The 15,308-nt window shown below is 39.9% G+C and overlaps 1 protein-coding gene across 2 annotated transcripts in view; it reads left to right on the top strand.

The window, feature by feature from the left end:
- Positions 1-15,308, top strand: part of ZNF462 (zinc finger protein 462) — a 57,131-nt gene that overhangs the window by 15,797 nt on the left and 26,026 nt on the right. For both annotated transcript variants that reach the window (XM_054398077.1, XM_054398078.1), the window contains one exon: positions 727-918. In XM_054398077.1, the coding sequence (XP_054254052.1) occupies positions 727-918 (192 nt within the window). The remainder of the gene's footprint in view (positions 1-726; positions 919-15,308) is intronic.

Consider the following 15,308-nt stretch of genomic DNA (forward strand, 5'->3'; position numbering starts at 1 on the left):
ACAGATACTTGCTGTTCTTGGTATTGCTGTGTTCACTTCTTGCAGTAAACCAACCTTGACTTGGTTACCAGTCCAAAGAAGGTTACTCCTTCATAATGGCAGTTTTTTCATAGGGCAAATCCAACCTTCCCCAAATGTAAATTACAACCCCCCCCCCCCTTTTTTTCTTGTGGGTTTTTTTTTTTGTTGGTTTTGGTGTTTTGTTTTGTTTTGTTTTGCTTGTTTGGGTGTGATTTTTTTTTTTGAGGGACCTTTGTTAGCATTTTGTGGTGTCCCTCTTTCTTCATTAATAATGATACTGGATATGCTGCATGCAGAAATATATGACTTCACCTCCTCTTAGTTGCTGAGATCCCAAAGAAATTCAGAAGTACTATAGTTAAGTGACTCCATTTTCATCCCAGAATCTGTTTTCTTCTCATACCATGCAACACAGGCATGCTAAGAGTCTGGTCTCTGCTTTTTTTTTTTTTTTTCTTTTTTAACATTGGTCACTTTACAAGGATTTGCACTTGTCAGAATGCAGTACTTCAGTCCAAAGCAGGTGTCTGTACCAGCAGACCCCAGAGTGCTCCAACAAGGAGATTCACATAGCTTGTTCTCTTTGGGATCAGTCTCACTGAAGAGTTCATGGCAATTTTACTGCCATCATCAATAGGAGAACTATGGGGGCCCCATTTTGTTTCTTTTGTGAGCTGATGACTTGCCTGTATTTCGCTCACCCAGGTGAACATGCCTACAAATGTTCCTCCTGCTCATTTTCCACCATGACAATCAGCCAGCTGAAAGAGCACTCCTTGAAAGTGCATGGGAAAGCACTGACACTACCAAGACCCCGCATTGTCAACCTTGCAGCCTCACACGCCCACCACACCTCCAAGAACCACACTCCTGCTGAAGAAGTGGAGGACTCTAATGGTAAGAGGTGCCTCAAAGCAAGAATTTCATTGTCTAAGGTGCCACTTAGTATTTTTCTTATTAAAAAAAAAAAAACAAAAACATGCAGTTTGCCCAAAAAGCAGCTTCATTTGATTGAAAAAAAAATGATTGGAAGTTGCATCAAAATCAGGAGTAAGCATGGTGATGTAGGAATGACCTGTTTTAGATCCTCACCAGTTCATGCTGCCATTAACTTGCCCTGTCACCAGCTGACTTTGGAATTCGTCAGTGCTGGCTTTACTTCTTAGCAGAGATTTTTAAATTTAGAAAATTTTCAAAGACAGAGCTTCTATTGATAGACAGTGGAAAAGGTTTCATTTGTTTTCATCAATGCTCCTAGAAAACATCCCTGTATCTTGTTAGTGGAACACCTCAGTGAAATCATGTGATTAAGCTTAAAATGTGAACCCGTAGTAATTTATTATTTTTCTCCTTACTGCAGAGGACACTGGAAGTACATTTAGATACTAAGTTGCATTTGCAGGAAGGAGAATCTGAGACTCATCTTCTTTTCCATGCTTTCTTTGAAAACTGTTAATTGCATTGTGCTGCAGGAGTATGCAGAAGATAGTTGGAAAGCATCAGAGGAAAGAATGCTGTTAACAGAGAAAATGCAGACTCATAGAAGAGGTGTTGTGCGGTATCACAGCAAGCATTAAGGCTTTTTAAGTGGTAGCTCCTGAGGCATGTCTTGGCTGTCACTTTCTGCCAGTTAAGAAAAGAGCTGGTCTTTGGGGAGAAAATAATCTTAATTCCTGGATGAGTTGCATTCATGTGGGAGGAGAATGTAGGTGCCTATAAATAAAAGGATCAGACTTGCAGATCTTCAAGAAACTGGGATGGATGAAGGGCGTGTTAGAAGAAGGAAGAAATAATGCTCTTTCCAGAGGTCAAAGAGGTTCTTAGGGTTTTCTGACATTGCTGTTTTATTTCAATTACTGTTGAACTAAGGATGGGAGTTAAATATTATTAGTAATCACTTCGTAGTAATTTTGATCTTACATCTTCCTTTCTTTGCTGTCTTGCAAAAAAAAAAAAGAAAAAAAAAAAAGGCATGAAATGAGAAAGAGTGAAAGAGAAGAAATAAGTTCAAAACATGACAGTAAAGGAATTTAAAGAAAAAACTAATCAGAAGAAAAACCTACATATGAATAATACTTCTGTGGTTCAGCAAGTCACTCTTGTGGTCATACTGAAAGGTTTTGACCAGGTGCTTTCAGACTAAGTGTTGTTGAAGGATTGTCTGGAACAGTGCAACAAGGATTTACTAACTTAGTATTAAGTTAGTATTATTTTTAATAATGCTAATTTAAACCAATCCATTAAACAGAGTACATCTTGTGCTATATTCATCTGCCTTTTTACTGTTTTTAAAGAAAAATGTTCCATTACTGATTAAGAAGTGGAGAAGAATTTTTCAGAGGCTTTCCTAGAGTTTTGTGTCTTTGCAGTCTCTTGGTAGCACTACTGTGTTGAGAGATACAGAAGGACAATATCTAAATTTGGGAAGGAAGGTTCATCTAATTTTTTTTTTCTTATCCCAGGAGCTAAAAGTCAGGATCAGTGAAGTTAAAATTTGAGTGCAGATCTCTGCAGAAGAGGATTTGCAACCCTTAGGAACTACTCTTGCAAACACGTGAAATGATGACTCATTTCATGAGGTTGAGTTTGTTACTTAGATCTATATTGTAGCCTGAAACCAAGGCAGAGTTTGCCCCAATTAGCTTGGTCATCTTTAAACAGGGTGAATGACAATAATAGAAGCCACCCACTGGAGAGCTAGTCAGATGAGTACAGATATTACAATAATCATGTTAAGATTTTCAGCATTGCTTGAGGACACAATGACCTGCTTTAAGTAATTTTTTTACCTTTGGAAGTTGGCTGCAGATCAGGTTAATGATAATTATTCTTATGATATAATATGTTTATTTTTTAGAAGAGAATAAATCAAAGTTGCAAGTGATAAGTAGGACTGAATAAAAGGCTTGTCCCGATAATAGGAAATGCAGGTCTGTGTGACAAGTGCTACTATGTCCAGCTGTAGCAAGTATTATAGTGTGATGTAGTTGGATTTTGACTGTGTTCATGTGCATAAATAATGTGCAATGCAAGCTGTGATCAAGTTAGTTCACTGAGAATGCAAAATTGAGTTAGGGCTGAGGTGAAAAGCAAAATAAGGGTTGTCTCACATTGCTATGAACTTGTTTTGTGGGCTGGTAGGTATACAAGAGGCAAGCGTAATTGAAATGGTGAGAGGGTCAGTTCTTGTCTGTGGATGAATATGGTGATCAGAATAGGAAATGGAGCAGAAGGGCTTGGGGAGATTCTGGGAGCCAGCAGAACTCATCTTGCTGATTGTTGAACCCTGTAAAGTGAAGAAGAGGGAAAAGGGTACTAAATTGTAATAGCAGAGTGCATGTCTGAATAGAACTGTTCTGGAACAACAGCCCAGTGGAATTTAGGTTGACTTTTCCTGTAGAAATTACTCTCTGTGGGACTTTTCTTAGAATGTTTCTTTTGTTCTTTTAAACTGATCTATTCATTGAAAGATGCAAATGTATTTACATTTCTGTGAGTCAGCTCCTAGTTCTGTGTTGGTAGCAGCAAGCATGTCTGTTCAACTTTATATCCTGCAGATGTTTTGGGTGCTTGATACATTTTTCATGGAAGTGAAGTTAAAATGGAGTACGTGCTGAACAGTTTAGGTAAACTCATCCCTGGCAGCTACACTGTCATTAAAAATACTAACAACCATTTCAGTGGTGGTATGCCTCTCAGGCCAGTAGTGTAAGAAAGTGATAGTGTCAATCTCAGTCAGTGAGAAGATTTTTTTACAGACATGGTTTGAAGACACCACTTTCTGTATCTTACCTCTCTTTGCTTCTTGGGCGATACTTTGATATGTCAGGAACATGTTTTCACTGTATACTAATCTAAATAGAAGTAAAGTATCTAGGTTTTTTTGCAGGGGTGAAGTGATGATGTTTTGTTTTGAGGGAGTTTTTCTTACAAACAGCCAAAAAAAAAATAAAAAGAAAGACTGCTCAGCACTTCAACTTATCTCTGTTTTGCATAACATGGGGTCAGTGATTAATTTGTGGTGTCCAACTCTTCTTGAAGTGACGAAGATGTTGTTAAAATGTTCTTTTGCTGTCCTGGTGGTTTACAGGTATTTTTCTGATAATAATAATGATAATAATAATAATAATAACAATAATAATAACAATAATAACAATAATAATAATAATAATAAATGGTAGTGTTTGGCTAGTAATTTGTATTTGTGTGGTTGGCTTTTTTGCTTGTTTAGATTCACTTATTTTCCATTTATGCTGAAATGCATCTTAACAGTTTTGAGAACTTACACAACAAAAATTCAATGTAAACTGAAATGTTGCAAACTACTAGGAGGATTGGACAAATCCTCTAGCAAGAGGATTCACAATCTTCTTGAAAATCAGAACTTATATCCATGTTCATCTCTGCCCAGAAGAGTTGTATGGATTTATTGATGATACTGTTATCTTATGGGGCAATATGCATCACAGATAAGGGTTTTTAGTGTTGAACTCTGCAGGGTCAGCAGGGTCAACATTACCTGTTGAGCAGAATGTAAGGCAATAGAATCCCACAATCTGCATTGGCAAGGTATAACATTAGAAGACTACTGTCTTTTTCGGTAAGGAAGAGTTAGAAAGAAGGCAGAGGCACAAAAATGGTGTGATTGAACACTAGAAAACGGGAGTAGGAGCAATAGGAATAGGAGCAATAGGAACAGGTGGTATCTGCAAAGTGCTTGTCACCTAAGGAGAAAGCCCATGGCAACAGATGCTGCTTGTATAAGCGCTGGTGTTACACATTTCCTGATATGCAAGAGCTGTGGAGGTGGTAAACTGCCTTCCTTTCATAAAGTGCAGAAATTAATGACTACAACCTATTGTCATAAAGCCCATGAAGTAGAATGACTTAATGAATTCATTAACTGGTTTTGTGTTATGACTTCACCCTCAGCAAAAACTCTTCGAAACTTGTAGTACTTGCCCAAAATTGTACTGGCTAGTACTACCGCTTGTTTGAGTAGTTCTTTCTTTTGAGAAAATAACCCCTTTGGCCTAACTGCATTGTAGAGCAAAGTACTACTCCTTATTCATTTGCGTAGCAGATTTGGAGCTTCATAAATGTGCTTGTATTGTGACTGTATGCAGTAATTCAAAGTAAAAGATTTTTTTCATTTTACTGATTATATTATATTGAATAATATTGAATTGTCAAATTAAGACAGCAGAGTGACAGTGATCAACTAGAGACACATGGATGTGGCTTCTGATGTCTTCTCAGTCATACCACTATTGCACATTCTCTTTTAGTAGTGGCTAATTTTTGAGATGAAGAATGCAACACACTTTATGTATGCCTTTGAAGCATGCTTTTCAGTGTTGTGCAAACCGAATGTGGTCTGTACCAGCACACATCACAAAACACACACAGGGTCAGAACTAGAATAGCCATGCATCTCCCTTTTCCTTTCACCTTTCAGAAGAGCGACAGCGAAATTTCCGTATGTTCATGCGTATTACCTCTGATTTTTAAGTTGTCTTAAAATGCATATCGTAGTTTGTGGCTGACTTACTTGTTTCTCTTCACATGCACTTTTGCTCTTGATAAGGGATATTTTTGTAACCTTCTAATCAGAGCAGAAAGTTCCTAATACTATCCTCTCTACTTTTGATGCCGTTTCTCTCATTGTTGCTACTGTGTCTTAGTGTTTTATGGCTGCTGTTGTTTCAGGAAGACTGCAAGTCCTCACAGCCCTGAAACACTGTGTTGGAGCAAAATAGCTTCCTCTTTGGAGTTATTTTGGGGTCTCGGTGTGGTGGGGTGTGGGGGTGGAGGAGGAGGGGTTTGGTCCCCACTCTTTAAAAGTTTGAGACTTTTTTATTTTTCTGTTGTTTGACCAGGGAGGCAGAGAGCCAGTATTGACTACAGAGCAAATTCAGGCAAACATTCAATAGCTAACTCTTTTAATTGCAAGACAAGTTGGAAGAATGGCATCCATGTTAAGGATGCAGATGGTGATCTGCACACTGGAGAACACAAGATGCCTCTGCTTTTGTAGTCAGAGTCAAGCTGCAAAGAACTGTTTGCTTGTTCTGCCTGTCTTGCTAGTTTTGTGCCCCATAGGAGTGATGCATGCTTAGTCTGAAGTATCAGATTAATTCTTCTTCCTTGCAGGCTGGGTTTTTTTTTTTTTTACCTGCTATCTGTGTTCCTTTTCTCTAACCTAGGGCAAGTTTCTTCTTTCACCTCAGACTTCACCTATTTTTCGTTCCCACAGGTGCTATCACACTGCCTGTCAGTCTTTGTTAAAAAACTTCGATGCTTGTTGGTGTGTCTTTCTTCTTGTGGCCAATGTTAAAAATTATCACACATTGGATCAGATAGGAACTTTTTCTCCTGCATCAGATTGGCAGATTGGTGGAACAAATGCAGGTTTTGCTCACCTTCAGGTTTGCTGAACAAACTCATGACTGTTTCAAGGACTTAGAACACTGGGGAATAACAACTTCTGTTCAGCTGTCTTCCACTGGTATGTGTAGTTATTTGGCTTTTGGCCTTTTCCTACAGTGTGGTGAGAACAGTATTGTGGCTAGTGAAACAGAGGGAAATGTTAATTCTGTCATGAGCAGTGCTCAGAGGGGTGTCAACTTGTTGTTCATTGTGAGTTTTTCTGGTCCTCAGCTTTTTGTGCTTGAACTGAATGGGTAAAGGCACAATTGCGATTCAACAGGGTGGAGACAGAAACTTGTGCAGCTGGGAGAGGGTCGCTGTCAGTCTTTATATGGATTTGTCGAGTCTGCTGCAATGGGATTGCTGTGATACTGAAAGATTTGCCTCAGGTAGAAGGAAGACAAAATAAATAGTTTGGGTGTATCAAGTGAAAAATGAAGGAAGAAACATCTTCTGAGTTCCTTCCAGGCAGGCAGAAATGACCTGACTGCACCCACAAGGGAAAGAATGAGGCATATCTAGATTCCTGTTAGATTTTTTTACTTGAGATATTTGTTTACTTTTGGCTCTGATTTTTATGGCATGAAGGGGTAGGTGATGCTTTCTTAGCTGTCCACTGCTGTCCCTGGAAATCATGGTCACTCTATACAGAGTGGAAAGGATACTGTTTCTGTGAGGTGTGACTTGACCAATGCTGTGCAAGAGAGCATTTCAGCGTGCTGTCAGTCCCACATGGTAGCAGCTGTCTTGTGTATGCTTACTGATATTCTCCCTGCGCCCTGAGACTGTATATTTGATGTTTAATGGAAAGGTAAGAATCCTGTCCTCACTATAGCTTTGTTGAAATCAAATCATCCTAGTTGAGGTCACAAAGTTTGATGTTTAAGTAGGTGGTATTATTTCTTCTTTAAGGGACATTACTACTACATTTCAGAACCAATGATTGAAAATACTACCCACAGTGATCTGAGCTCAGAGTTGGTGACAGAGATGAGGACCTTCTGTTGGTGATAATGATGATGATGATGATGATAGTAATAATGATAATTATAATAATATCTGGGTGTGTGCTGGAAGTGTTCAGAACAAATTACAAGTTCCTGAGCTCTGACTAGAATGGATCCTCAGTATCCATATATTGTCACTATAATTTTAGGGGCAGTTTTAAAACAGAATGCAAAAAATATAGAACTTAATAAAGCTGGATTTCATTCCCCTCTTCATTTCAAGCTTAGAGGTAAGTGAGCTTTTAGGTGACATACATGTTTGTGGCTGTGTGCTTGTATTACTACAAATACTTACAGGAAGAGAGCAATATGGCTTCACCAAGAGCAAATCATGCCTGACAAACCTGGTGGCCTTCTATGAAAAGGTTACAACAGTAACAGATGAAGGACGAGCAACTGATGTCACCTACTCAGACCTGAGCAAAGCCTTCAACACTGTCCTGTGTGACATCCTGGTCTCCAAACTGGTAAAGTCTGGGTTTGATGGATGGACAACTCAATGGATAAAGAACTGGCTTGATGGTTGCACCCAAAGAATAGCTGTCAATGGGTCCATGTCCAAGTGGAGGTCAGTGACAAGTGGAGTTTCTCAAGGATCAGTCCTGGCACCAGTCTTGTTCAACATATTTGTTGGTGTCAGTGGCATTGAGTGCACCTTCATCAAGTTCACCAATGACACCAAGCTGTGTGGTGCAGCAGACAGGCTGGAGGGAAGGGATGGCATCCAGAGGGACCTTGACAGGCTGGAGAGGTGGGCACAAGCCAGTCTCATGAGGTCCAACAAGACCAAGTGCAAGGTCCTGAATCTGGGTCAGGACAAACCCTGAGCACCAGTACAGACTGGGCAGTGAGTGGCTTGAGAGCAGCCCTGAAGAAAAGGACTTAGGGGTGCTGGTGGATGAGAAGCTCAACAAGAGCCAGCCGTGTGCACTTGCAACTCAGAGAGCCAATCATATCCTGGGCTGCATCAAGAGAAGTGTGGCCAGGAGGTCGAGGGAGGTGATTTTTCCCCTCTACTTCACTTTGTTGAGACCCCCCCACCTGGAGTACTGCATCCAGTTCTGGAGCCTGTATTACAAGAAAGGTATGGACATGCTGGAACATGTCCAGAGAAGGGCCATGAGGATGATCAGAGGGATGGAGCTCCTCTCCTATGAGGATAGACTGAGAGAGTTGGGGCTGTTCAGTCTGGAGAAGAGAAGGCTCCGAGGTGACCTTATTGTGGCCTACCAGTATCTGAAGGGGGCCTACAAGAAAGCTGGGGAGGGACTTTTTAGGGTGCTGGGTAGTGATAGGACTAGGGGGAATGGAGCAAAACTAGAAATGGGTAGATTCAGATTGAATGTTAGGAAGAAGCTCTTCACCATGAGGGTGGTGAGACACTGGAACAGAGGTTGCCCAGTGGGGTTGTAAAACCTCCCTGGAGGTGTTTAAGGCCAGGCTGGATGTGGCTCTGAGCAACCTGATGTAGTGTGAGGTGTCTCTGCCCATGGCAGGGGGGTTGGAACTAGATGATCCTTGAGGTCCCATCCAACCCTGACAATTCTATGAAGGAAATCTGGGGTGCACCTGAAAAACATCAGATTAATTGCCATTCAAACTGAGAATGAAATCATGGAGCATAATAGCTTGAGAATGGCTTGGTTACAAGTGCAAAAAAGACCCCAAAATTGCTTGCTAAGATTATAATCTGAGTGAGGAATCGATCAAAGTAGGAAATATTTGTAAATTCAGAAAAGAATGCGTTACCAGCAAGTCTTTTTGGCAGACTAGTTAGATCAGCATGTTGCTCAAGCTATTTCCAGATCTGTTTGTGTTCCATTCTTCTCTAAGTGCACTTAGCTTAATAGATTAAGGAATAGCTAGGAAATTTTTGTTACATGGAAATAGGTAAGCCCATGGAGATCCCAGTGTTTGACATGTCGGAGAAATCTTAGTTTTAAGAGCTATCCTGTATTTAGCCAATGGAAGTTTACTCCTTGAATAACAAATCATAAGAATATACTGTTGAAACATGACCCGAAATTAACCTGGTACAAGCCAGTGGCAGCAGGTGCTAAGCCTGCTATGTTCATTAAACGGAAGGCGGTGGATAAACAGAGGTGAAATAACACAAATGTCAGAGCAAGGGAAACAATGCACTCGCCATGCATCTTCTCTGCTACAAGTGAAAACAGCAGTAAGAAATCAGGTGGTGGGGTTAGGAAGCTGTAGTGGCTTGGCATTGATGTTGCAAGGGTTGCAAGCGGTAGAGCAGCTACTGAAAGGGCCTAGTTTATGGGAGACCTGTGTGCAGCCAAAATTACTAAGGGGCCAAGTCACCTAAAGAACTGCAGGCAAGTTAAATTGAGTTGAAGCCAGGAACGAAATTTTGCTGTGGGGAGGAGAGATGAAAAGAAGGGATAAATAGAAATTAAATGGCCTGACCCCTAAAACTGATCCTTCCAAATCACAGCATTATCAGGGTAATGATGACCATGTTGTGCCTGTCATGAAAGCTACTGCTAATAGCAATTCCTGGTAGTGTTGGATATAAAACCAAGAGAGCATGGGAAACTCTTGGACTGATCCTTCTCTTTCGATGGAAATAATATGGTATAACTTATTCCATCAGTTATATATATCTCTTTCCTGAGTCTTACAAAATTGCTACTGCTTTTCTTCGCATAATCTCATACAGAGTATTCTAGCCACCTGATCCCAACTATGAAACTACAAGATTCTTCTCTATGCAGCAGTATGAGACTTTGTGTAAACAAATTCAGATGATAAAATTCTTACCTTCTTAGATTAAATTTATGTCCCTTTGAAATTATTTTGATATTAGTACAAGAAGCTGCATAGCATGTGTCCTCTCTCAGATGCATTCAGAGATAGTTGTGCACCTGAAAGGGAACTAAAATTGAAACGTAGATGTCGTTTCTTGCCTCTTTTGAATAAACAAGATTGCATAATTGTTATATCTTTCTGGCTGCCCTCTTCTGAGGCTGAGATGTGTATGTAGTATCTTTCTCACAAAAGCTAGTCTGGAAAGAGCCAAAAAATCATGTTTACAAATAATGCTGAAAAAAAATCCTCCAACAAGATATTTTGGGGTTAGGTGGGAGGTTTTTTTGGTGTGAATCTTTTAAATGGCAAATTTATTCCAGGACTTTATTTTCTTTCCTATGTGAATACTCATTTATTTGGTCTTTTGGAGTGTGCAAACAAGGACACAAAGTTTGCTTCTGTTACATCTTGTTCACAACATCCTAGCATTGTAAAGATTCTTTAATAGAAATGAGAGCTTAGGTAGAAGAGTAGATTCATATTGTGCTTTTAAACATGCAGTGATTAAAACTTCCTTGTACTGTATGGTTCACTGAGATTCTTCATGAACATTTTGTTGCATCCCTTCCCTCATCTTAATTTATTGCCAGAACATTTCACCCGCCCACATATTCTTCCTTCCAGGTCAGTGCTGCATGGCATAAAGTGAACAAATGTGTGTAGTCTTGACAATCTTTGTATGACACTCTGCTTTGCCACCTTCCCACTTTGCAAGCTGTTGCCATTCATGACTATATGCTATCCTACCACTCAGTGAGTCTCACTGAATTTCAGAAGGGATTGTGTTCTTAAATCTCCTAAATTCCACTCTTAGAATTATAATCTGCCTTTTAAAATTAGTGGTAGTAGTAGTAGCAGTTCAACAATCCATGCTTTTGACTATATATTTTGTGTTTGTTGGCATTTTTTAGTATAGTATTCTGTCTTGATTTGTTTTCACAAATAAGTTTCTGTCCAGAGGAAACCATTTATCTGCTGCTTAATTCATTGGAATTTTGCTGTCATTGTTCATAGAAGTCTTGTGTGTGAATGAATGCAGAGAAGATTAAATAGCATTCCAAATATTTTCCTTTTAGTCTCTTTAGGATTTTTTCTCACAGATCCTTAATGTCATAGGTTGATATTGTTACTAGATTCCCTTTTTCCCTCCCAAATAGTTTCAAAGCGATTTTTGTTACTTATCTCCTGGTATTGTTCTTAAAGAGTCAAACGTCCTCTTCCCAGTTTCATTTATTGTACAAATGCTGATCTCTTTTGTCTTTGGTTGGTTTTTCTGTGTGGATATACCAGGAAAGTATGGTGTCTTCATTTTTATCTCCCACTGTCTCCTTCTGGTCATTGAGTTACTCAATTGTTTGTGGTTTGCAAATGCCATAAGCTCGCTTTTCAGTGTACTCAAACATCTGCTATTCCTGAACAGTGTTTCTTCCTCCATAACTATCCCTTACTGTGCAGGCAGGCAAGTGTGTTTAGCTCTGTTCACACTAAAAGGATGAAGCAATGACTTGATTTAATTCCTTTAATTGTACTTTTTCCTCTGATTTCTCAGCTGCTGCTGAGCATCTGTCACTTAGTCATGTCCAGGTGTATTTCTGGTCTGCTGTTTGGTTTAGGTGTCTTGTTTTAGTGTGTTTTGCCATCACGTATCTGAAAATACGTACAAGTAACTAAATCAGCATTTAATTTCTGAGTGAATTTGTGTATCCAGCCTAGAATCTTTAGTTTTTCTTCTTTTAGGTATCTGAAATGTTATACGCCGCAGAGGATTCGTAAAAACTTGGGGTTGCGTTTTGCTTCTGTGATGGGTTTTCACTGTGTATTTTTCCTCAATGTATGATGAAACTAAGCTTGGAGACAATGTTGGTCTGCGTGAGGGCAGGAAGGCTCCACAGAGGGACCTGGGCAGGCTGGGTCAACGAGCTGAGGATAATGGCATAAGATTCAATGAGGCCAAGTGCACGATTATGTGCTTGGGCCACAACAACCCCATGTAACACTACAGGTTTGGAGAAGAGTGGCTGAAAAGCTGCCCAGCAGAGAATGACATAGAGGTGTTGATCAACAGCAGGCTGAACACAAGCCAGCAGTGTGCTCAGGTGGCCAAGATCGCCAGCAGAATTCTGGCCTGAATGAGAAATAGTGTGGCCAGCAGGAATAAAGAAGTACCCCTGGACTCAGCATTAGTGAGGCAATCCTTTGAATACTGTGTTAGTTTTTGGGGCCCTCCCTATAACAAAGACACTGAGATTCTGGAGCATGTCCAGAAAAGGACAACAAAGTTGGCAAAGGGTCTTGAGAACGAGTATTATGAGAAGCAGCTGAGGGAACTGGGATCATTTAGCCTGGAGAAAAGGAGGCTGAGGGGAGACTAGGAGACCTTCTCACTCTTTACAGCTACCTGAAAGGAGATTGTAGTGAAATGGGTATTGCTCTTTTCTCACTAGTAACAAATGAGAGGACAAGAGGAAATGGCCTCAAGTAGCACCAGGCTAGGTTTAGATTGAATGTTAGAAGCAACCTTTTCACTGAAAGGGTTATCAAACACTGGAATAGGCTCCACAGGGAAACAGTTGAATCACTATCCCTGGAAGTGTTTAAAAGACATACAAATGTGGTGCTAAGGATCATCATTTAGCAACAGACTTGGTTGAATTAGAGAATGGTTGGTCTCAATGATCTTAAAGGTCTTTTCCAAAAAAACTAACCCTATGATTCTATGGTCCCAGATGTGTAGGTGTGTATCAGCCTACATTTTCATGCTGTGTTGCACTGCATTGTAGTAGAAACTCGGAATGTATTTTGGATGAAGTGGTAACTTCTTGTGTTGTTGACTGACTCATTAGGCCACTCTTTGTGCCCATACTCTGAATAAAATTTTCAGGGTGGCAACATCACTTAACGGGCATCTAAGTGTTTTTAGGCAGTCTGGAAATACTCTTCTTCTCCTTGTGCATAGACTGTATGAGACTTAAGTCAGCAAACAGTACTAATTTAGATATGGCTGTGTTGATGAGTCACCATGTGGGCAGTAATTTCTACTGCTTTCATTTCAACAAGTCATTTCCACATTTGGGTTTGAAAATTATATTGTGTGGTAAGAGTAGATTCTATGGCATTTTTGATCCATAGATACTGTCAGGGATTGCACTACTTGCTAGCCTTGTTATTTTTCCTGTTCAGGTAGGCTATAGGTAGATGTGATATGTGAAATCTCAAAATTGAGTTTTGCAGCATCACTGCTGTTTATCCATTTTTTACTGCATCAGTTACTGTTAATTTTTTGCTTCTTGGCATAAGTATAGGTGCCCTTCTCTTTACATCAGAGCAACCCCAAGGTTTTTACCTTGCTTTTGGAGTTGCATGGTGAAGTCCTTTCTTTCCATTCATTTTGGTAAAAATTATTTGTCAAAATGGATATCAATGTTTTTCATGTGTTGTGGTGTTTTTTGGGGGGAAGGTTGTTTTTGTTTGGGATTTTTTAGTTTGGACTTTTTGGGGGGTTTTGTTGGTTTGTTTAGTTTATTTCATTGTTTTAAGTTAGTCAGGATGAAGCATTCTGTTTTCCTCCCTTTCATTGCACATCTGAACGTGCTTTATTTTCTTGTGCCACTTTCTGTTCCTTCTTCATTCTCCAGTCTTGCATCCAGACATCCTGTTGTTGCAGCAACACCACCAAAAGTTATCTATCATTTGGTGCACAGTAGCTCAAGGCTTGTGTGCACGCTGAGGTTCTTTTAATACCTAGTCAACAACTGAAATTGGCCTATCACCGAAGTACGTTCAGAACTGTTTGAAACATCAGCCTGCTTTTTCAGCAGAAGTAGACGGGGTACCGGTGTAGAAGTTTAAGGGAACTTTATTGCACTTTGCCTGTGGTTTTTGCCTTCCTAGTTCTTCTCTCAGGTACTGCTTTGAAAATAAATTTAAAAAATCCAAACCTCAACTCTGTTTCTTCATTGCTGACACTTCATTCTGTGCTGTGTGCTAAAACATGTTTGCAAACTCATGTCAGTTGTTATCTTTCCACTGCCTTCACTGGTTCCAAAACCAATGGGAATGAAAAAGTGTGATTTACTAAAGCTGGCTTTAGACTTTTGTTTTAAGTGTTCCTGGTGGTGCTGGGTTGTACTTGCATGCTAGGATAGCTGTCTGGCAAGTTGATTCTCAGAAACCAACAGAAGCCCTGTATGCCTGTGTTAATGTGGGGTGTTTTTCTTCAGGAAGTGCTAAGTCTTGCACTCCAGAATAATTGCAAAATAATGAAATCGTTTGGGAAAATGGAAAGAATACACAGGCAAAACTAGGAATAACCATGCTACCATTAAGCATAAGGCTCTCTATATAGCTACTCTTCTTTCTTTTTTTTTTCTTTTTTTTTACTGTAAATATCATAATTATTGATACATTGTAATGGAGCAATATACTAAAAATCGTAAGGTGACCAGCACAAATTCTAGTTGAAATAAAGTATAAATTTCATATGGGCTATTCCTGATGACAAGGAAAGCTACTATCTGTGTTTATTCTTCTGTTTTTCTGTGGGATTAGAAATGTGGCTTTCTACAGTTGCAGTTTTCACATACAAGATTTCACAAGAAGTACACATACAAAGAGGAAGGCAGGAAAAAGCACCGGGTAGCCTGCAGAGATGAAAAATGCACTCCTGGGCACTCTCTGGCACAAAAAGGAGACCTACAGAGGTTGGAAGCAAGGCCAGGTATCCTGGAGGAATACATTATTTGTCCAAGTAGTCAGAGAGCAGGTCAGGGAAGCTAAAGTCCAGATAAAATCATATCTGGCCAGGGACATCAAGGTATGTCAATGATACAAGAAAGACTAAGGAAGAGGTAGGCCCTGTCCAGAATTAAACAGGGAACTTGGTTACCCAGGATGAGGAGAACATCAGGATACTCAATGACTTCTTTGTCTCGGTCTTCACCAGCAAGGGCTCTAACCATACCACCTAAGTTGCAGAAGGTAAATGCAGGAACTGAGAAAGTGAGAAACCACCCACTCTTAAGT

This window comes from Indicator indicator, chromosome Z (assembly GCF_027791375.1).
Source record: "Indicator indicator isolate 239-I01 chromosome Z, UM_Iind_1.1, whole genome shotgun sequence".
Classification (NCBI taxonomy): domain Eukaryota; kingdom Metazoa; phylum Chordata; class Aves; order Piciformes; family Indicatoridae; genus Indicator; species Indicator indicator.